Genomic DNA, 22,764 nt, shown 5'->3' with positions numbered 1-22,764 from the left:
CATGGTGGCGCACACCTGTAATCCCAGCTACTCAGGAGGCTGAGGCAGGAGAATCGCTTGAAACAGGAAGGCAGAGTTTGCAGTGAGCTGAGATCACGCCATTGCCCTCCAGCTTGGGCAACAAGAGCAAAAACTCCACCTCAAAAGAAAAAAAAAAAAGAAGTACAAAAAGCATTCTTGTGCACCCTTCCCTGCTCTCCATGGAGTTTCAGTGCTGAAATTCATAGGCACTGAATGAACATTTGACCCAGTTACAAGGATAGTGGTGAGCTGCTGATTCCTATTATCTCAATTCATTTTCTAGACTGTAACAGGTCATCTAATTAAATCTTTCCTCACTGGGCTTTCTGCTATGTGAGGAAGCACCTTGAGTTGAAATCTGCCTCATTTGAACTTCCCCTCATTGGTTTGTGCTTCTCCCCCAGCTCCATGTGCAATTCCATCAGTCTTGCCAATGACAATTCCTAGTTATTTGAAGATAGATATTATACCTCACATCCACTACATGGCCAGCAGCCATTGCCCATCCTGTGTACAGAAATTTCTTTTCTCATTAGCTAATTATATCTACTTTGTGCAATGAACCAAATGTCATTCTTGCATACTATCATTTTTCCAGGCTTCACCTGGCACAGGACGGGTCAGAGTGCCTGACTGAGGCTATGTGGGACAGAGCAAAGGGATCCTTGACAAGCAATTCGAAATTCAGGCTTATGATCCCACTATACACTAAGTCTGTGACTCTGAGCATGCCCTTTATTCTCCAGGTCTTGGCTTCTTCATTTACAATGTAGAGACAATGTTTGTCGTAGCTTGTAGATTCATGTAATGCAATGTTTTTTGGGCAGGGTGTGCATTCACAACACACTAAGTTCTTTTTGCTTAATAGATAGCAGATTATAGTATAGTAATGCCAATGGTAAGAACGCGGAACTTAATTTTTCCACTTTGAATAACTGTGGAGATTATGTTTAGTTTTATGACATACTAGTTATGGGACATGTTTTGAGAGAGGGCTAGATAACTGCTGAGTAAGCTAAAGGCAAGGTGAAGAAGCTCAGTAAAGGCAATCACATCAAACACTCCACCAAACATTCATTCAGCAAATATTCAGAGAGTGCTGTGTGTGTCATGAATCACCCACCATCCAAGGATCTGCACTTAGGGTTACAACAAAGAACAAGACAAACAGTGGTCCCTGCCCATGTGGAAATCACTTCCTGTGGGGTGAGGGGGCAGAAAAGAAACAAACAAAAAAGTAAGGTAAAAGAAAAGACCATAAGTGCTCTGAAGAAATATAAAGCAGGAAAGCGAAAAAAGGAAACCCCACAGTGGGAGGTAGATGGGTGCAAGTTCAATTTTACTTTTTTTTTCTTTTTTTTTTTTTTAAAGATGGAGTTTCGCTCATCACCCAGGCTGGAGTGCAATGGCACAATCTTGGCTCACTGCAACCCCCTCCTTCCCAGGTTCAAGTGATTCTCCTGTCTCAGCCTCCCGAGTAGCTGGGATTATAGGTGCCCATCACCATGCCGGGCTAATTTTTGTATTTTTAGTAGAGATGGGGTTTCACCACATTGGCCAGGCTGGTCTCGAACTCTCAACCTCAGCCTCCCAAAGTTTTGGGATTACAAGCGTGAGCCACCGCGCCCAGCCAAGATTTACGTTGTTGTTTTTTTTTATTTTACTTCTTTAATTTTTTTTGGAGACAAGGTCTTGTTCTGTCACCCAGGCTAGAGTGCAGTGGCGTGATCATAGCCCACAGCAGCCTCAAACTCCCAGGCTCAAGCCATCCTCCCACCTCAGCCTCCCAAATAGCTGGGACTATAGTTGTGCACCATTATGCTCAGCTAATTTATTTTTATTTTTTTAGAGATAGGGTCTTGCTATGTTGCCCACGCTGGTCTCAAATTCCTGGCTTCAAGCAATCCTCCCACCTCAGCCTCCCAAAGCACTGGGATTACAAGCATGCGCCACCACATCTAAGTGAGATTTAATTTTTTTTTTTTTTTTGAGACGGGCTCTTGCTCTGTTGCCCAGGCTGGAGTGCAGTGGCGCGATCATGCCTCACTGCAACCCCCACCTTCCGGGTTCAAGCAATTCTCCTGCCTCAGCCGCCTGAGTAGCTAGGATTACAGGCATGCGCCCCCACACCTGGCTAATTTTCGTATTTTTAGTAGAGATGGGGTTTCACCATATTGGCCAGGCTGGTCTCAAACTCCTGACCTTGTGATCTGCCCACTTCAGCCTCCTAAAGTGCTGGGATTACAGGCGTGAGCCACTGCGCCCAGCCGGTGAGATTTAATTTTAAGAATGGTGTTTGGTGGGTGGAGGGAGTCTCATAAAGAAGGTAGTACTTGACCAGAGACTTGAAGCTGTGGAAGGGATGAACCACCTGGAGATCTTGAGGTGCCCAAACGGGAACAAGGATCATGGGGTCCTTTCCTTTACCCCCACCTTAGGATAAGTCTCAGGTTTCCTGTGCCTGCTTTGTTTCCTTGCTCTGCAGTATTGAATGCAAAGGCCAGTGGAGCAGAGTGCTCTGTTGGGATGATGATCATGCATGTATATGGCTTTGCAGAGGGGCAGGCATGGATGGAGAAGATGGACAGTGTTAGTTGGGTCTTGCCCAAGGTTTGAGGAGCTATTGCATCTCATCCTCACAGTAGTGCCAGAAAGGCAGACTGATGACCTCATTTTACAGTTGAGGAAACTGAGGTCTATGAGCTGAGTCGATTGCCTAAGGTGGCACTGCAAATGACAGAGGTAGGATTCCAGCCAGGCTCATCTGCCCCCAAAGCCCATGCCTACATGACAAGACTCCACTGCTTCCTCTGTGTCATTGTACAGTGGAGTGATGCTTTGGAAACCGAAATGAGAAGTGAATTGAATAACTTAAGCCACAAGACCTGTCAAGGCCCTGGGCAAGTGTCCTCCGATATAGTGAACAAGGCCCAGTGACCCTGAGGCAGGTAGCACTCAGGCTGCATAGTGTGTGCATGAGTGAGTGACTTCATCTGCCACAAGAGGTGACACTGCTTTTCAGTAGAGGTGGTAAAGAGGCTTTCATGAATGATAATAAAGGAAGTTTATTCTTGTGTTCTCTTTAGCTTTTTGCCCCTCAAGACAGCACTGCTTATAGCTGACTATTTGGGCATCCTTCATGCAGTGGATGGGTTTGTTGACCAAAAGAAGAAGCTCTAAAGACCAACTCTATGGCTAAGGTCATCTGATACACAATGTTACATAATGCATACTTCAATGAAGAAAAGTATTTTTGTCTGACAGTGGAATATATCTGGAGACCACAAGTACCACTCCTATTCTGTTATCTGGACTAGAATTTTCAACCAATGTGTTTGAAAATAATGTTGCTATCACCTATGTGGTTGAGTTTTGGTTTTTTCTTTTTCTATTTTTTTCCAAAAATAAAGACAGCCCATTTTTGTCATTTCCATTACCACAGATGTAAGAAAGTGATAAGCCATGGCCACGAGCTGCCCTGAGCTTTGGTCGTTGGGGAGGTGGCTCAAATGGAGCCATCGGCTGAGGTTGACCTGCCTTGGGGAGCAGGGCTGAGGGGGAAGAGGACATGTGGGTATCCAGCCAGAATGCCCTCTTTCCAGAGGATACACAGCTCTGGATTCCTACCCCCTTGCTATCCTCTCTGGCCTTTTTGAACCTGTACCACCTAATGTAGAAAAGGCCCGCCTCCAGTGCCCTTCTTTCCAAAACAGCTACACAAATACTTCTGAATGCCCTGGATACGCAGACAGAGTGGCAGTCTGGCTAAAGGCCCATCCAGCGCTATTGTGCCCAAGAGCCTTACTGGGCATTCCCTGAAGCCCCCTCATAGGCAGTGATCCTAGACCAAACTCTTAGATAGAATCACTTTTGTTTCCTAGAAGAGATCAAAGAGTGGTTGCTTCTTACTTTGAAGATGAAATTCTACCAAGTTAGGTTTTTTGCTATCTATTAATCCAAAAAATATATTTGTGCAATTAATGTTAAGTGTTCAACTTAGTATTTCAAGTTGGGATTCAGGTTGAGGCATTTTCCTGCAGAATGGGCAATTTTATGCATTTATATTCATCAGTGCTGCCCTCACTTTGGATCTATTGTATTCTTACAGTTTAATCAACTGGCAAAGTGCTTTCATGCTTTGGAGATTAACTATAAAAGCAAGATTAAGAAAAATATGTTAATTACCATATCCCTAGAACTCCTTCTCAGGCTGGTGGGGGCAGCCTTGCAAGAGAAACAGCAGCCTTTGTCTCTTCCCTCTGTGGGGAGCAAGGAAGGGATGAGCAGTACCTTGGGAGACCCTGTAAAAGTCTAAAGAATTGAGAATTTTACTATCTTGGGGGTAAAATGCTGTCATAGGGGCAGCGGTCTCAGGGAGCGTAAACTCTGGAATCCACTGTGGTCTGATTTACCTTGAGTGGCCTGCACAAACATGACAGCCCTGACCTGTATTTCCTTTCCATTCAGAAAGCCTTAAAAAAAAAACAACTTGTTTTATGATAATATTATAACAATCATAACTAACATTTACTGTGCCCGGCAGCAAATTAAGTATTTGACAAACGTTATTTCATTAAACGAGACTGTCAATCATTACTCAAAGAAGGATGAAGGTATTTGGTGTATGCCAGAGAATAAAGGCGTTTTATCACAGAGTGACATCTTATTCCACTGTAGATGTGTACTGAGAGGATCAAAGGCCCTCTTAGAGTCACCCACTGATGTTCCAAATCCTTGGTTAACAAGGTTAATTAAGAGAGAAGCACAATATTGCTGTAATATTACAATTCCAGAAGCGTATCTTCTAGGGTCCTGTCTATTTAGTTAAAGAATAAAGCTCAGACTCTTCAGGGATTCAGTACAACAAAGGTCCAGGAGCACTGCAGGCATCGCCCACATCATAACAGCATTAATAGCAATTATTTCTAATTGGAATGCATCTTGGCTGGACTGCGACAAAGGCCTGAAATTCAATTGTGGTTTTACAATACCCATAAAATTGTCTAAACAAATTCAGATTTACTTGAGATGCTTCTATGAGAAGAGACCACATGTAAATTAGTGGATTCTAGAGGGCACTAAATAACAAGGTGATTTAATGCCCTGGGGAGCAAGGAGTGCTCTTGGCATGTGTGTCATGCCCTTTTCCATCCAAAATTTAGTCCTAATGAAGCCGTGACCAAGAGCCCAACACCTAAGCCAGCCTGAGGAAATGGAAGGACACAGGGCCAGGGCTGTGCCCCATGCCTGGGCATTCTGCCCTGCAGGGCACATCTTCCAGCATCTTGTACTCACTGAGCTGCTCCAAAGCAGAGAAGAATTCTTGGTGTAAGATGGAGTTTTGCTGGGTAAAAATGTGTGTCATGCCGTGTGTGTGTGTGTGTGTTTGTGTGTGTGTGTGTGTGTGTAGTTTTACATTGTGATGCTGTCTTAGTCCATTGGGGCCACCATAACAAAATGCCACAAACTGAGTACTTTAAACAACAGAAATTTAATTCTCAGAATTCTGGAAGCTGGGAGTTCAAGATCAAGGTGCCAGCTGATTCATTTTCTGGTGAGGGCTCTCTTACTGGCCTGTGGACAACTTGCTGTGTCCTCACAGAGCCTTTCCTTGGTGTGTGTGTGTGGAGAGAGAGAGAAAGACCTATTTCTTCTTCTAAGGACACCAGTTGCATCATAAGGGCTCTACTTTCTTGACCTCATCTAACCCTAATTACCTCCCAAAGTCCCACATCATCCCATATGAATTTTGGGGTAACACAGACATGCAGACCATAACAGATGCCAAGATAGAAACCAGACCACAAATGACATTTACACTCCTTAGAGTCCTCATGCTGAGATGGTCACAGTTCATCAGATGAAATAATTCTGAATCTTGGAGGCAGAGTGAATTGAGAATGCCTGAAAGAAACTAATTCCAACCTCCCAGAGTCAGCACTTGAGAAAAACATGGCTGAGAATCTGGGCCACCAGACAAAAACTGTTGTGAAGCCAGACGTCCCGTGCAGAGCAGCTCTGGGATGAACATGTCTGGTGCTAGGCACCCTCAACATTCCAGGCTCATGAACCATGTTGGACCAGGAGCGGGGCTCACGCATGTAATTCCAGCTCTTTGGGAGGCCAAGGCAGGAGGATAGCTTGAGGCCAGGAATTCAAGACCAGCCTGGGCACACAGCAAGACCCTGTTTCTACAAAAAATTTAAAGATTAGCCGGATGTGGTGGTGCACACTTGTAGTCCCAGCTACTCAGGAGGCTAAGGTAGGAGGATTGCTGGAGCCCAGGAGTTCAAGGCAGCAGTGAGCTATGATCACACCACTGTACCCCAACCTGGGTGACAGAGTGAGACTTTGTCTCTAAAATATTAAATAAAAAATAAGTAAAATACAACCCCAGGTAATTTGTCCATCTCTTTGATTCACATTGGCTTCTAAGCCACCCAGCTTTCGTGTCTACCATGTCATGGTGATTTTTATGAAAAGATCCCCAGGGATTTCATTCCTCATGAGATTTGATTTCTCACGACTGACATTATTAATCTCTCAACCAGGTGGTCCTGGTGACACCTCTACCTACTGGTCTCTTCTGCTGTTCACTCCTTAAATTGTTTGTGTTCTTCAAGTTTCTATCTTTGGATTTCTTTGACTTTGTAGATTCCTTCTGAGGACTCTTAACCATGCCCATTGCTCCTCCACACCATCCAAGCTAGAAACCCAGGTATAATGCTCTACTTTTACTTTACCTGTCATCTCCTTGTCCAATTACTAATTAAATCCAGTCTGTGCTACCTCTCGACCTCATTAGCATATTGTCCTCACCATCTCAACTGCTATTGCCTTAGTTCAGGCTCTCATTTTCAGTTCCCTACCGGGGCAATAGATTCCTGGCCACTCTTTCTGCATCAAGGCTTGCTTGCTTTGTCAGCGAGGATTTCATTCAGCTGGGGTAACTGAAAACTCCAGTGTAATAATGGCTTGAAGAAAGCAGAAGTGTGTTTCTCCCTGATGTTTAAAGGCCTTGGGGTAGCCATTAAGGGTTGGTAGGGTGCTCCACAGAGTCAGGGACCCAAGCTCCATCTGTGCATTTGCTCGGCTATGCAGGCTCACGTCCTGAACATCAGTGATAAGTGTGATCTACAGTGACCCCTGAAACCTCAGCCATTATGCTCGCATTCCAGCCCGCAAGAACCCAGAGGGCATAAGGCACCCCTGCACTCTTTCAGTACAATCCGTGGGCATTGCACTCCCCAAAACACCACATCCTATTGGTCAGAATTCATCACATGACTAAAGCAGCCCTCAAATGATGCTGAGAAATATGGTCTTTATTTTGCACCACCCTGAGCCACCTAAACACCAGGGATCCTATTACTGTGGGAAAAGAGAAGATCCAGATGTTGGATGTTAACTTAACAGTTTCTGCCACAGTCTTCCCCATACATTTATGTATTCTCTTCTAATCAGACAGAACGCACAGACCCTCTCCACTGTAAAGATCTGCCCAGTCACTGCAGGTCACCAGAAGTCCAGAACCTATGGCACTAGGCAGCACCCTCCATCAGATCCTAATATGACTCCTCATGGCCAAACGACCAAGAAGAGACAAGTTGAGTGATTCACCCCCATCTCACTCTACATACAGTGGTGCATGAGAAGCAGGATAGCCACAATTAGAGTCAGAAATGAGAAGGAAAGGAGACAGGAGGAGAGAGAAAGGGAGGGGAAGGAAGGAGAGGAGAGGGGTAAAAATAAGAGAAGGGGAGGGGAAGGAAAAGAGGAGAAGAGAGGAGAAGAGAGGAGGGGATTCGAGGGAAGGGGAGAAGAGAAGAGGAAGAGGGAGGGGAGTAGAATGAGGGGAGGCCAGGAGACTTTCCATTCAAAACCAGGAAGGGGACAGAAGAAACACAGTGATGGTCCACAATGATGGGATTTTGCTGGGCAGGAATCACAAGTGCTTCCCTTCTCAGGCAGCCCTGCCTGCTTCTACTCTGTGATATGCCATCTTGTCCATTGTCCTCCATGAACCTAGAGGGTTCTTTGTTGTTTAACATTTTTCCCGCAGCTGAGGTGAGCTTTGCAGACTATATTCTCTCTCAAGGCTACACAGATTGTATAGTCTCAAACTAGAGGGAAGAAGAATTATAGCCTGTGTCAAGGCTGTCTTCACTTTTGCAATACAATTGCCTCCAATAACTCAATTGGCTTCTTGTGTATTTACTTCATCCTCCTCATTGGCTGTTTAAACCACCGCTACAGATCTTGCTTGGATGAAGCTTTAAGACTGAAAGCTGCTCTGTAACTGGCACCTGTGCTCTGCCCATGCCTGCCTCTGTCTCTGTTTGGTAGATGTGGAGAAAAAGGTTTAGGGGAAAGGCCACACCCATCGTGTGATGTTTATTGCTGACTGGATCCCAAGTCTGGCAGTCAATCCTTAATGGAAGGTGCTGGGGAAAAACTTAGGACCACAGTATTTCTTCCCCTAAGGCCATTGTCTGGGATCTACACTTCTGAGGGCCTCCCATCAGGCACAGAGGGTGTTGGCTGTTTCAACCCTCCAAGGCTCCAAATTGCCATGCTCTCAGTCAACTTGGCTTGCAGGTAGAGAGGGCTGGGTTCCCTCCCTCCTCTGCTCACACGCTATGCTCTCCAGACTGAGCTCCCTTCTGTGAGTCTCTGCTCAAAGCTGCAGAGCACCCAAGCCACAGAAAAATTCCAAATTTGTCTTACCTTTTCCCTTCATGCTACAGTCATACTCAGCAGGTAATACATTTTCCAAGGTAAAGTAGGATCCATTTCAACCAAATGTTTCCACTGCCAAACAAGTATGCCCAGATTTCTGTAGAATCTGGAAGATTCTGAACACTTACCACCTCTCACCTATGACACGACCTTCATTATACCACATATTTCCATTTCCGTTATGGGCAGCACTTCCTGTATGGTACTAAGTTCTATATTCACTATAACTGTGGCCCCAAGTAAACAGCCATGTAAGAGCTATGAAAGTCTGCTCTTGTCAGGTCAAAGTCCAAAGGAAGACAAACCATGTCTTCTATGTTGGTTCTGCTATAAGAAGAAGGAACCCAAGCTACTGACAGCTCCTCCCTCTGCCATCCCAAGAACATGACCATCATCATTAGGGTCAAGAGAGCAGCAGACCTAGGAAGGGATAAAGATGAAAGCAATCAAGGCACCGATTTGCCTTTTAAGAATATTTCTATTCCCTAGAAAGCAGACCCCCATTAAAAAAAAACATAATAAAAAGACTATTTCTAGAAGCTCACACAACACTCCCCTCAAATACCATCAGATGAGATGCAAGGATGCCAGGGAGACGGGTGATTGTAGTTTCTAGGACAGTAGCCATGATTCTGTCGAATGACTGTGAAGATTTCTAAGAGTAGGAAAGCATTAGTAATCTTGGCCATGGGCTCTCTCAAGTCACAGATGTGGATTCAAATCAATCAGTTTAGCTATGCAACTAAACTGATTGAAGTCAAGTGATTTGAACTTTCTGAGACCCTTTTCCCATATCTGTAAATGGCTGCAGTTCTTCATATGACTGTCCCAAGGATTAAATGAGTTGACAATTGTAAAATGCCAAATGCAGGGTTTGACACATGCTAATGCTCAACAGACATCAGTATCTACTGTGTCCCCTATCTAAACTCTGACCTTGAACTTGTGGTATCATTTGAAATCTCTTTATATTAACATTTATATATCTATTCACTTTTTCCCTCTATATGTTAAGAATATTTTGATATTTCACTCTGGGAAGTAGAATTGCTTAAAGCTATGGATTTTAATTCTTTTTAATAGAAAATTGTTTGCCTCACTCTTTTTTTAGTATGTTTATTTAAAAAAGAGAAAATATAATGCCTCATTTTGAACTTCTGCTTATGCTGCTATTCAACATACTCTATGTATGCCATTTATGTTGATATAATTTTTGATAAATTTTGAATCTTGGCCCTCTTTGCCCTTATGCTTCCTATTTTATCTCCATTTCTTCCTCCCCTGCTACCTTCTCACTGCCCTGTCTCTTTTCCTCTCCTTATTTTTCCATTCAAAAATATGTAGTGAGTGCCTGTTATGTTTCAGTCCCTTTACCACGTGTTACATAATAGGTATATAAATATAGGTTACAGGACGTCAAATGGAACTTTTTTGATGTCTTGAAATTTTGGCTGAAGCCATAAAGCTGAGAAAGAATATGGATGGTAAGTACTTTATGTTCTTCAAAAAAGGTCCTGGCAGGGCACGATGGCTCACGCCTGTAATCCCAGCACTTTGGGAGGCCGAGGCAGATGGATCATGAGGTCAGGAGTTCGAGACCAGCCTGATCAACGTGGTGAAACCCCATCTCTACTAAAAATACAAAAATTAACCAGGCGTGGTGGCACACACCTGTAATCCCAGCTACTCAGGAGGCTGAGGCAGGAGAATCGCTTGAACCCAGGAGATGGAGGTTGCAGTGAGCCAAAATCGCACCACTGCGCTCCAGCCGGGGTGACAGAGCAAAAACTCTGCCTCAAAAAAAAGGGTCCTAGCCATATCTGTGAAACGACAATAAAAATCTGAGGACCTCAAACTCTGCCAAAAGGAAAGTTAAGCTTGATAACTGAGTCATGCAAAAACCGCCTTCCTTTTGTTCCCAAACAGCTGTGATTTCACATGCTTACTTTATCTAACCTAAAATATAGATCTACTGAGTGCAAGATGAATGTGTAATTGACACCCCCCCAACTCGTTCTTTTCACATGTAAACTGTAGGTCCATTGAGTGCTAATCAGAGCTTCACAAGAATGCAATCATCGGCGTCATTGCCTACTCACCTCTTTTTTCCTTTCCTCCTTCCCCTCATGCTCACTCTTCCCCCTTTAAATATTGAAGTCCTCAAAACTCTCTTTGGAAAAAGCCCAGGACACAGATCCTGCTGTGTGTGTTTCTTTTTCCTGGTTGCATTCTCAATCTGGGCAGAATAAATGTCTAAATCAATTGAGATTTGCTTCAGTCACTTTTTGGGTTACTTATCTATGTAGAGCTTGTGAAAAACATATCAAAACCAGACTTCAGATTTCATTTCCAACATGTAAAGGACATAAAAGTCACACTCCTTTCCTTACAATAATAAAAAGCTGGATAAATGGGAAATAAATCACTTTTCTTGGACCCATCAGAGAATAGAGGCCATAGGACAAACTGCCAACCAAAAAAATCTGGGGAAACAGGCTCATTTAGAAATACACAGCCAAGATTTGCTCATCTGGAGCAGAAGCTACCTGGAGCTCTTGACTGGTGGGAGCCTTGACATGAAGATTTCAACAAATTGCCGGAGGAGTGTGAATTAGCGTAAGAGTGAGAAGCTCTTGGGGATCAAAGTCTTAGTAGGACCTCCACAAAAATGTGGGCTTCACATCCAGGAATCCCAGCAGGTTCTCACAGGGAAGCACTGAGAAAGATCCCCTCTGGCTCTGGGGCAGAGTAATCACTGTGAAATAGGGTGAGAACCTTCCCCATGCAAAAGTTTACCCTCCAGGAAAAAGGAGTCTGCTAGCTGGGCTCTCTCCAGCTCTGCTGTCTCACCTAAGGGGAAACAAGATTCAAAATGGGCCAGGGCTTCAGGGAAGGAAGAGGAGATGGGAAAAGCTATACACCTGGACAAACACTTGTGCATGTCAGCTCTCAGAAGCAGGGCCTCCAAGGCTAAGGTTTAAACAAAAGATAATACAATATTATCCCTCTCCCTGCACCTTGCCTCTGCACCAACAGAGCTCCAGTATAACAGTGGATCGCAGCTGCAAAAGTTACAAGACATAGGCTCTCTCTGAAAAGAAACACTTATGGAAACCCAAAGACAATACAGGAGACACAAACAAGCACCCAAGTGGAATTTGAAGCCTCTGGCATTTAAAGCTACAGCAAACATTAAATATCGCCCAACTCCTAGCCAGATTAACATAAATCCCCACACCAAGGGCCTATTTACTTCAGTTCCTATAACCCAATAAAACATGTTCAGCTTTCAAGAAAAAGTTACAAAGCATACCAAAACTAAGAAAAAGTACAGCCTCAAGAGATAAATTGTCAGAACCAAACTCAGATATGACACAAATGTTTGATTTGTCAGACAGGAATTTAAAATAATTATGATTTGTATTTTAAGGACTGTAATGGAAAAAGTAAATAATATGCACAAGCATATGGATAATGAAAACAGGGCAATGGCAATGCTAAGAAAAAAATCTAAAGAAAATGCTAGAAATCAAAAATTCCATAACAAAAATGAAGGATACCTTTGATGGTATTCTCATCAATAGACTAGATACAGCTGAGGAAAAATTTTAAACTCAGTGAGAGTGAAGACAGGTCAATAGAAATTTCCCAGAATGAAACACAAGAGAAAAACATACATGTCAGATGTGTAATTAGAATATCAAAAGATAAAGTAAGGCAGAAGGAAGCAAAAGAAATACTTAAACTCATTATAGCTGAGAACTTTCCAAAATTAATGGCATACACCAAATCCTTACTACAGTAGAATTGGACTAGAAACAAATAACAGAAAAATAGCTGGAAAGACCCTAAATATTTGGAAGTTAGCCTCACACTTCTAAATAACCCATGGATCAAAGACCTCTCAAAAGAAACTTAAAAATATTTCAAACTAAATAAAAATGGAAATACAACTTACCAAAATGTATGAAATCCAAGAAAAGCGGTGCTTAAAAGGAAATTTATCTCGTTAAATGTGTTGAATAGAAAGGAAAAAAGCTCACAAACCAATAACCTAAGCCTCCACCTTAAGAAACCATACAAAGAGAGCCATTTAAGCCTAAAGCAAACAGAAAAAAAAAAATAAAAATTATAACAGAAATCAATAAAATTCAAAACAGGAAAACAATTTTTTAAAATCAGTGAAATGCTAAGTGATAAAATTGTATCATATAAAATGCTCAATTAAAACCAGAGAAGGCAGAAAAAGTGATCAACAAAATTGATTGTCCTCTAGCCAGATTAAGGGAAAAAAAGGAAGACACAAATTACCAATGTCAGAAATGAAAAAGGAGTCATCACTACTGATCCTGTGAAAATTAAAAGGATAATCAAAGACAGCAAAGCCAGTTCAGCAACTACTCTTCTCAACAACCACAAAAGAGAACTGGAGTTTTAACAGGAGCTTGAATGAAGAGGCACTTTGAAGTGTAAGTCCCTCAGATCAGAGAGCACTTTACATTTCTCCTCCCCACCACTCCCTGCACTGTCCTTCCCCACCACCACGTCTGATGGCATATTCTCCAAACAGGTTATTGGTGGCAAACTAGGAGATGTCCGTGAAGATAGGGAATTTACAATTTCGTGGTCCAGCTGGAGGCTTGCTAAGCTGCCAGGATCATAGGCAGCATTTGGGTAGAAATGCTATTGAGAGAACTTGACATGTGTCCACCGGGGTTTCAGGCCTACATGAAAAAGGTTCTTACCTCTTGGTTGAAGAATTCTAACTCCAGGAGACTGACTAGAGCTGCTCAGTATGGCAGGATCCTGGGAAGTGATTCAGCAGTTGGTCAAGCAGAAATGTAATGTGGTAGGTCAAGAAGCACAAATGGATGTTTAAGCCTCCTTGAAGCAAAGAGGGTTGCCAGCCAGCGAAAAGAGACCCCTGCAGAAAGAATTTGTAAGCATTTACTGCTGGTGTGCAGGAGCTGGGATGTGCATGCAGCTCAATGAGAAATCTTACCTCATTGGAGAATGGTGGCATAAAGGGGCAGGGCTTCCCAAGACTGCCAAAATCGAGCCCCTAAGAGAGAGAGCATTTGGACACCTGTTATTGCAGACATTGACAACTGCATCACATCAGCAGCCATCCCACTGTTCTTATGACTTTATTCCTGCCCTGTTTGTTTCCTCCTCACCACGGAAGTATGCATGGAAAGCATCAACAGAACAAGATATAAGAAGAGAAAAAGTAGATCGTACCTCCCCACCCACCCTCTCCAGGACAGATCTTAAACAGGCTTTGATTTAGAGTGGATTCGACTTTAAAATCTCCAAAAATGAGGTTAAAAATGACTGAAAACCATGAGATCTGCTAATTATGCTATTAAAAGGTGGGAAAGGGAGCTCTGGCAGAACACAGGAGTGAGAAGAAAAGGCAGCTATCTACTGACCTGTCCCACTGAGTGGAGCCACTGAATAATCAGGTTACCAATCATTGCTTAAAGAATAGTAGAGGGAGTTGGACATCTGAAAAACAAGGGCTATAGCTATCACATAGTTGATTCTCATTATTCACAGTAGTTAAGTTCTAGAAAATTGTACAAACCCTGAATTTGTGAATACTGAACCATTGCTCCCAACAGGAAATACAAGTTTAGGTTCCTAAAAGCCTCTGGTGATACTTTTGTCAACCCATTAGTACTCAACCTTGTTTTATGTGTGTTTCTGTTTAAAGATACCTTATTTTATATTTTATATATATGTATATATGTATACACATAAACACACACATGCACACATATATATGTATAGTTGATTCATTAACATTGAACCCACTCCAACAACACTGTAACTCATTCCTGAAGGAAGCTTATGTAACACACATATTTTCTCCGCAAGGCACATCACAGTCTCTTGGCTTAGCAACACTAGACAGCACTTCACCTGGATGCCATTTTAAACACCAAAATCACCAAACAAACATTCCAAAAATGCAAAAAATGTGATACTGAATAGATTGTAAAAAGGACAGTTGTTTACACTATGGGAGCACAAACAAGAAAGCATAGTGTTCAATCTTGTTCAACCTCGGGTAAAAACATGCATGTTGGGAGACTCAAATTTTTCATTGCTTTTAGCATGTCCACAAATGACCATGAAAGCACCATAAGTGTTGATTTGGGAGTTATAGATAAATTTTAGCAAGTAGGCAAATTCACAAATATGAAATTCATGAATAATGAGGATGAACTGTACATGCTGGGTCTGGGGTGTGGGAGGGGACCTGAAACCCCACACTTGCCATTATCCTGGTTTTCGGTATTACTCTGTCTAATAATGTTCAAGTCATATCATTGTTTAAATAAATTAACATTTCTCTAATTTTTTAGCATCTCTGATATGCTTATTAGCCCTTGGTGATTCCTCTTCTGTAAATTGCCAGTTCATATTATTTCCCTTTTTGTCTGCTGGGATTGTTCATTTGCAGTTTCTTCTCTATGCCAGGCACTAACTGCTTATTGATATTACATACAGCCACCTACGACCATACCACCCTGAATGCGCCCTATCTCATCTGATATTACATACAGCAAATATCTTCTCCCAGCTTACCATCTTCTTAATTCTGTTGTTTTGATGGAATCAAGCCACTAGTTCATTTTTTAAGTTTTGATTAAGAAGTTCCTCCCTCTTTGGGAGGCCAAGGCAGGCAGATCACCTGAAGTCGGGAGTTCGAGACAAGCCTGACCAACATGGAGAAACTCCAACTCTACTAAAAATACAAAATTAGCCGGGCATGGTGGCACATGCCTGTAATCCCAGCACTCAGGAGGCTGAGGCAGGAGAATCCCTTGAACCCGGGAGGCAGAGGTTGCGGTGAGCCAAGATCATGCCATTGCACTCCAACCTGTGCAACAAGAGTGAAACTCCATGTCAAAAGAAAAAGAAGTTCCTCCCTGCCCATAAGTTATAATAATATATTTTTCTGCTTCTAATTTATATTTCATGTAGGCTTTTAATCCATCTAGATTCCACCTTCATATGTGGCATTGAGTACTAATCTATTTTTGATATTCTCTGCATGTTCAGCCTTTCTCTTTGTTCCTCATTATTCCTCCTTCATCATATTTTAAGTTGTTATATCTACGTGAGTCTGTCTCTGGACTCACTATTTTGTTCCACTGGTCTTGTCTGTCCATGCATCAGTACTAATGGTTTTTCTAAGTAGAGCTTTGTAGTTTTATTAATGTCTAGTAGAAAAGGCAGTGTTTTTAAGATTGAGTTAAACGGACTTTAGACTTTAATTCCATCATATAATTTTTACATGTATAAAAGTTCACTTAAAAATCTGGGTTTTAGGAGTATTGAACACATTTATGGGTTCTTTCAAGGAGATTTGACATCTTTATGATATTAAATCACCCCCACATCCTATGCAAAAGAATAGAGTGATAATTTATTTGAATGATTTTTAATGTCTTTTAATAGTTTTAAATTTTTTCTCCATAGAGGTCTTGTGCATTCTTGGTTAATTCCTAGATATCATTACAGTTTTTGCTGCTGTTGTGAGTACAATCTTATTAACGAATTTTTTTCAAGTTGGTTATTACTTATTAGAGAAATGCGTTTGATTTTTATAGGCTATTCTCATATCTGAGAAAGTTGCTGATTTTTCATTAGTTCTGATAGTTTATCTGTTGAATATGTCAGGTTTTCTAGGTAGGTGATCTTATCATCTGCATCACATCCAATCTTTACATCTCTGTTTTTGTTTTGTTTTGTTTTGTTTGTTTTGAGATGGAGTTTCACTCTTGTTGCCCAGGCTGGAGTGCAACGGCGTGATCTCGGCTCACGGCAACCTCCGCCTCCTGGGTTCAAGTGATTCTCCTGCCTCAGTCTCCTGAGTAGCTGAGATTACAGGCATGCACCACCATGCCCAGCTAATTTTGTATTTTTAGTAGAGACGGGGTTTCTCCATGTTGGCCAGGCTGGTCTCAAACTCCCGACCTCAGGTGATCCGTCGGCCTTGGCCTCCCAAAGTGCTGGGATTCCAGGCATGAGCCACCGTGCCTGGCCCAATCTTTACATCTCTTATTTCACTTTCCTTTCAATATTGGTTAGGATCTTCACTAGTGGTAATAGTGAGCACATATATCTTGTTCCTGTTTATGAATGAGAACACATGGACACAGGAAGGGGAACATCACACTCTGGGGACTGTTATGGGGTGAGGGAAGAGGGGAGGGATAGCATTAGGAGATATACCTAATGCTAAATGGCGAGTTAATGGGTGCAGCACACCAGCATGGCACATGTGTACATATGTAACTAACCTGCACATTGTGCACATGTACCCTAAAACTTAAAGTATAATAATAAAAAAAAAGAAATGTGCATAAAGCTTCTTAATTAAGTTTAAAGTTTATTATAGGTCTTTTGCTATATAAACTTTATCAAATGAAGAAAGTTTCCTCCCAGTCCAAATTTTCCAAGGGTTTCTAAACTTATAAATATGATTTTTCAACTGTGTGATATAACTTGTATAAAACTGGAATTGGTACAAATTTACCAAATTTGTACATAAAAAGTTTGGCAAACTTTACTGCATCGGCTTGTAGGCTTTTGAGAGGGAGGTACTTTGATCATTATTTTCACTCATTTAATTCACATTGGTTGATTCAAGTTCTCTATTTTCTCTTGCATAAATTTTATTTTTTAATTTTAAACTCAGGGGTTACATGTGCATGTTTGTTATGTAGGTATATTGCCTGATGCTGGAGTTTGGGCTTCTAAATGATTCTGTTGCAAAATAGCAAACATAGTACCTGATAGTTTTTCAACCCTTACCCCTTCTCTGCCTCCTCCTTTTTGGAATCCCCAGTGTTTATTATTCCCATTTTTGTGTCCATATGTACCTTATGTTTAGCTCCCACTTATAAGTGAGAACATGAAGTATTTGGTTTTCTGTTTCTGCATTAACTTGCTTAAAATAATGGCGTCCAGCTGCAAAGTACGTGATTTTGCTCTTTTTTATGGCTGCATAGTATTGCATGGTGTATAGGTACCACAGTTTCTTTATCCAATCCACTGTTAATGGGCACCTGGGTTGATTGTATGTGTTTGCTATTGTGAATAGTGCTGCTATAAACATATAAGTGCATGTGTCTTTTTGATAGAATGATTTATTTTCCTTTGAGTATATACTCAGTAATGGGATTACTGGGTCAAATGGCAGTTCTATTTTTAGTTCTTGAGAAATCTCAGAACTTCTTTCCACAATGGCTGAATTAATTTGCATTCCCACCAACTGTGTATAGATGTTCCCTTTTCTCTGCAATCTCACCAACATCTGTTTTTTGCTGACTAATAATAGCCATTCTGACTGGTATGAGATAGTATCTCATTGTGATTTTGATTTGCATCTTTCTGATGATTAGTGACGTCGAGTATTTTTTCATATGTTTGTTGGCTACTTGTATGTCTTCTTTTGAGAAGCGTCTTTTCATCTTTTGCTCACTTTTAGTGAGGTTATTTGTTTTTTTCCTGTTGATTTGTTTAAGTTCTTTATAGATTCTGGATATTAGTTCTTTGTTGGACACATGGCTTGCAAATATTTTCTCTCATTCTGTAGGTTGTCTGTTTACTCTGCTGATAGTTTCTTTTGTTGTCTTGCATTAATTTGTAAACTGTATATTTTTCTAGGAATGTAGTAATTTTATTCCAGTTTTCAGTTATCATATAGCTATTTATAATACTCTTTTATTAATTTTAAGTCTCTTTTTTTCTGTAATTGTTTCCCCTTCTTCTGTATTGAAAATGATGGCTAATGCAGCTCTTTCTTCTACACCATATTGCCCTTATTAGAAGTTGACATTCCCATATTTATTTTAACATGTACATAGTTTTTTTCTAGAAAAAAACATAGAGCTTGGCCTTGTTAAAGAGGCTGCCTTTTCAACAGGGATGTTCACTGTTGACCCTCCCAAGGCAAGTAGCGCAGCCAGGTCCTGAGACTTAATTTGAAGCTGAGGTAAGGGCTGAGGCTGCTGCAAGAATGATTTGATAGGGCCAAAAGAGACCCAGATACTGTGATTGTACAACCTGATTTCTTAATCTGTCACCTGCATGCAGCATATTAGCCCTCTAAGTGTTAGGACAGGATTCTGTGACTGCTCCCAAATAGCACAGAGTTCAGTGCACACATCTGAACTGAGGCTGCCAGTTACTGCTTTGGTATCAGGATGATGCTGGCCTCATAAAATGAGTTAGGGAGGATTCCCTCTTTTTCTATTGATTGGAATAGTTTCAGAAGGAATGGTACCAGCTCCTCCTTGTACCTCTGGTAGAATTCGGCTGTGAACCCATCTGGTCCTGGACTCTTTTTGGTTGGTAAGCTATTGTTTATTGCCACAATTTCAGCTCCTGTTATTGGTCTATTCAGAGATTCAACTTCTTCCTGGTTTAGTCTTGGGAGGGTGTATGTGTTGAGGAATTTATCCATTTCTTCTAGATTTTCAAGTTTATTTGCGTAGAGGTGTTTGTAATATTCTCTGATGGTAGTTTGTATTTCTGTGGGATCGGTGGTGATATCCCCTTTATCATTTTTTATTGCATCTATTTGATTCTTCTCTCTTTTTTTCTTTATGAATCTTGCTAGCGGTCTATCAATTTTGTTGATCCTTTCAAAAAAACCAGCTCCTGGATTCATTTATTTTTTGAAGGGTTTTTTGTGTCTCTATTTCCTTCAGTTCTGCTCTGATTTTAGTTATTTCTTGCCTTCTGCTGGCTTTTGAATGTGTTTGTTCTTGCTTTTCTAGTTCTTTTAATTGTGATGTTAGGGTGTCAATTTTGGATCTTTCCTGCTTTCTCTTGTGGGCACTTAGTGCTATAAATTTCCCTCTACACACTGCTTTGAATGCATCCCAGAGATTCTGGTATGTTTTGTCTTGGTTCTTGTTGGTTTCAAAGAACATCTTTATTTCTGCCTTCATTTCGTTTTGTACCCAGTAGTCATTCAGGAGCAGGTTGTTCAGTTTCCATGTAGTTGAGCGGTTTTGAGTGAGATTCTTAATCCTGAGTTCTAGCTTGATTGCACTGTGATCTGAGAGATAGTTTGTTATAATTTCTGTTCTTTTACATTGAGGAGAGCTTTACTTCCAAGTATGTGGTCAATTTTGGAATAGGTGTGGTGTGGTGCTGAAAAAAATGTATATTCTGTTGATTTGGGGTGGAGAGTTCTGTAGATGTCTATTAGGTCCGCTTGGTGCAGAGCTGAGTTCAATTCCTGGGTATCCTTGTTGACTTTCTGTCTCGTTGATCTGTCTAATGTTGACAGTGGGGTGTTAAAGTCTCCCATTATTAATGTGTGGGAGTCTAAGTCTCTTTGTAGGTCACTCAAGACTTGCTTTATGAATCTGGGTGCTCCTGTATTGGGTGCATATGTATTTAGGAGAGTTAGCTCTTCTTGTTGAATTAATCCCTTTACCATTATGTAATGGCCTTCTTTGTCTCTTTTGATCTTTGTTGGTTTAAAGTCTGTTTTATCAGAGACTAGGATTGCAACCCCTGCCTTTTTTTGCTTTCCATTTGCTTGGTAGATCTTCCTCCATCCTTTTATTTTGAGCCTATGTGTGTCTCTGCATGTGAGATGGGTTTCCTGAATACAGCACACTGATGGGTCTTGAGTCTTTATCCAATTTGCCAGTCTGTGTCTTTTAATTGGAGCATTTAGTCCATTTACATTTAAAGTTAATATTGTTATGTGTGAATTTGATCCTGTCATTATGATGTTAGCTGGTTATTTTGCTCGTTAGTTGATGCAGTCTCTTCCTAGTCTCGATGGTCTTTATATTTTGGCATGATTTTGCAGTGGCTGGTACCGGTTGTGCCTTTCCATGTTTAGCGCTTCCTTCAGGAGCTCTTTTAGGGCAGGCCTGGTGGTGACAAAATCTCTCAGCATTTGCTTGTCTGTAAAGGATTTTATTTCTCCGTCACTTATGAAGCTTAGTTTGGCTGGATATGAAATTCTGGGTTGAAAATTCTTTTCTTTAAGAATGTTGAATATTGGCCCCCACTCTCTTCTGGCTTGTAGGGTTTCTGCCAAGAGATCCGCTGTTAGTCTGATGGGCTTCCCTTTGATGGTAACCTGACCTTTCTCTCTGGCTGCCCTTAACATTTTTTCCTTCATTTCAACTTTGGTGAATCTGACAATTATGTGTCTTGGAGTTGCTCTTCTCGAGGAGTATCTTTGTGGCGTTCTCTGTATTTCCTGAATCTGAATGTTGGCCTGCCTTGCTAGATTTGGGAAGTTCTCCTGTATAATATCCTGCAGAGTGTTTTCCAACTTGTTTCCATTCTCCCCGTCACTTTCAGGTATACCAATCAGACGTAGATTTGGTCTTTTCACATAGTCCCACATTTCTTGGAGGCTTTGCTCGTTTCTTTTTATTCTTTTTTCTCTAAACTTCCCTTCTCGCTTCATTTCATTCATTTCATCTTCCAGGGCTGATACCCTTTCTTCCATTTGATCGCATCAGCTCCTGAGGCTTCTGCATTCTTCACATAGTTCTCAAGCCTTGGTTTTCAGCTCCATCAGCTCCTTTAAGCACTTCTCTGTATTGGTTATTCTAGTTATACATTCTTCTAAATTTTTTTCAAGTTTTCAACTTCTTTGCCTTTGGTTTGAATATCCTCCCATAGCTCAGAGTAATTGATCGTCTGAAGCCTTCTTCTCTCAGCTCATCAAAGTCATTCTCTGTCCAGCTTTGTTCCGTTGCTGGTGAGGAACTGCGTTCCTTTGGAGGAGGAGAGGTACTCTGCTTTTTAGAGTTTCCAGTTTTTCTGCTCTGTTTTTTCCCCATCTTTGTGGTTTTATCTACTTTTGGTCTTTGATGATGGTGATGTACAGATGGGTTTTTGGTGTGGATGTCCTTTCTGTTAGTTTTCCTTCTAACAGACGGGACCCTCAGCTGCAGGTCTGTTGGAGTACCTGGCCAGCCGTGTGAGGTGTCAGTCTGCCCCTGCTGGGGGGTGCCTCCCAGTTAGGCTGCTCGGGGGTCAGGGGTCAGGGACCCACTTGAGGAGGCAGTCTGCCTGTTCTCAGATCTCCAGCTGCGTGCTGGGAGAACCACTGCTCTCCTCAAAGCTGTCAGACAGGGACATTTAAGTCTGCAGAGGTTACTGCTGTCTTTTTGTTTGTCTGTGCCCTGCCCCCAGAGGTGGAGCCTACAGAGGCAGGCAGGCCTCCTTGAGCTGTGGTGGGCTCCACCCAGTTCAAGCTTCCTGGCTGCTTTGTTTACCTAAGCGAGCCTGGGCAATGGCGGGCGCCCCTCCCCCAGCCTCGCTGCCGACTTGCTGTTTGATCTCAGACTGCTGTGCTAGCAATCAGCGAGACTCCGTGGGCGTAGGACCCTCTGTTCCAGGTGCGGGCTATACTCTCCTGGGGCACCATTTCCTAAGCCCGTCGGAAACACACAGTATTCAGGTGGGAGTGGCCCGATTTTCCAGGTGCCATCTGTCACCCCTGGAAAGGGAACTCCTTGACCCCTTGCGCTTCCCGAGTGAGGCAATGCCTCGCCCCTGCTTCGGCTGGCGCACGGTGCACTCACCCACTGACCTGTGCCCACTGTCTGGCACTCCCTAGTGAGATGAACATGGTATCTCAGATGGAAATGCAGAAATCACCCGTCTTCTGCGTCGCTCACGCTGGGAGCTGTAGACCGGAGCTGTTCCTATTCGGCCATCTTGGCGCCTCCCCCCGGATTACATTTATTGATTTACATATGTTGGACCAGCCTTGCATCCCAGGGAGGAAGCCAACTTTGTCTTGGCTTTTGATGTGCTGCTGGATTCAGTTTGCCAGTGTTTTACTGAGGATTTTTCCATCGATGTTTATCAGAGATATTGGCCTGAAATTTTCTTTTTTTGATGTGTGTCTGCCAGGTTTTGAAATCAGGATGATACTGGCCTCATAAAATGAGTTAGGGAGGAGTCCCTCTTTTTCTATTGTTTGGATTCGTTTCA

The 22,764-nt window shown here is 42.0% G+C and overlaps 1 protein-coding gene across 2 annotated transcripts in view; it reads left to right on the top strand.

Moving 5' to 3' along the window:
• Positions 1 to 4,655, top strand: part of SDR16C5 (short chain dehydrogenase/reductase family 16C member 5) — a 42,225-nt gene extending 37,570 nt beyond the window's left edge. For both annotated transcript variants that reach the window (XM_054499554.2, XM_054499555.2), the window contains one exon: positions 3,108 to 4,655. In XM_054499554.2, coding sequence (XP_054355529.2) covers positions 3,108 to 3,201 — 94 coding nt within the window. In that variant the 3' untranslated portion in view covers positions 3,202 to 4,655. The remainder of the gene's footprint in view (positions 1 to 3,107) is intronic.
• The last annotated feature ends 18,109 nt before the right edge of the window (positions 4,656 to 22,764 follow it).

This window comes from Pongo pygmaeus, chromosome 7, assembly GCF_028885625.2.
Source record: "Pongo pygmaeus isolate AG05252 chromosome 7, NHGRI_mPonPyg2-v2.0_pri, whole genome shotgun sequence".
Classification (NCBI taxonomy): Eukaryota; Metazoa; Chordata; class Mammalia; order Primates; family Hominidae; genus Pongo; species Pongo pygmaeus.
Note: the sequence above shows the minus strand (reverse complement) of the source record. Positions and strands in the feature narration are given on the sequence as shown.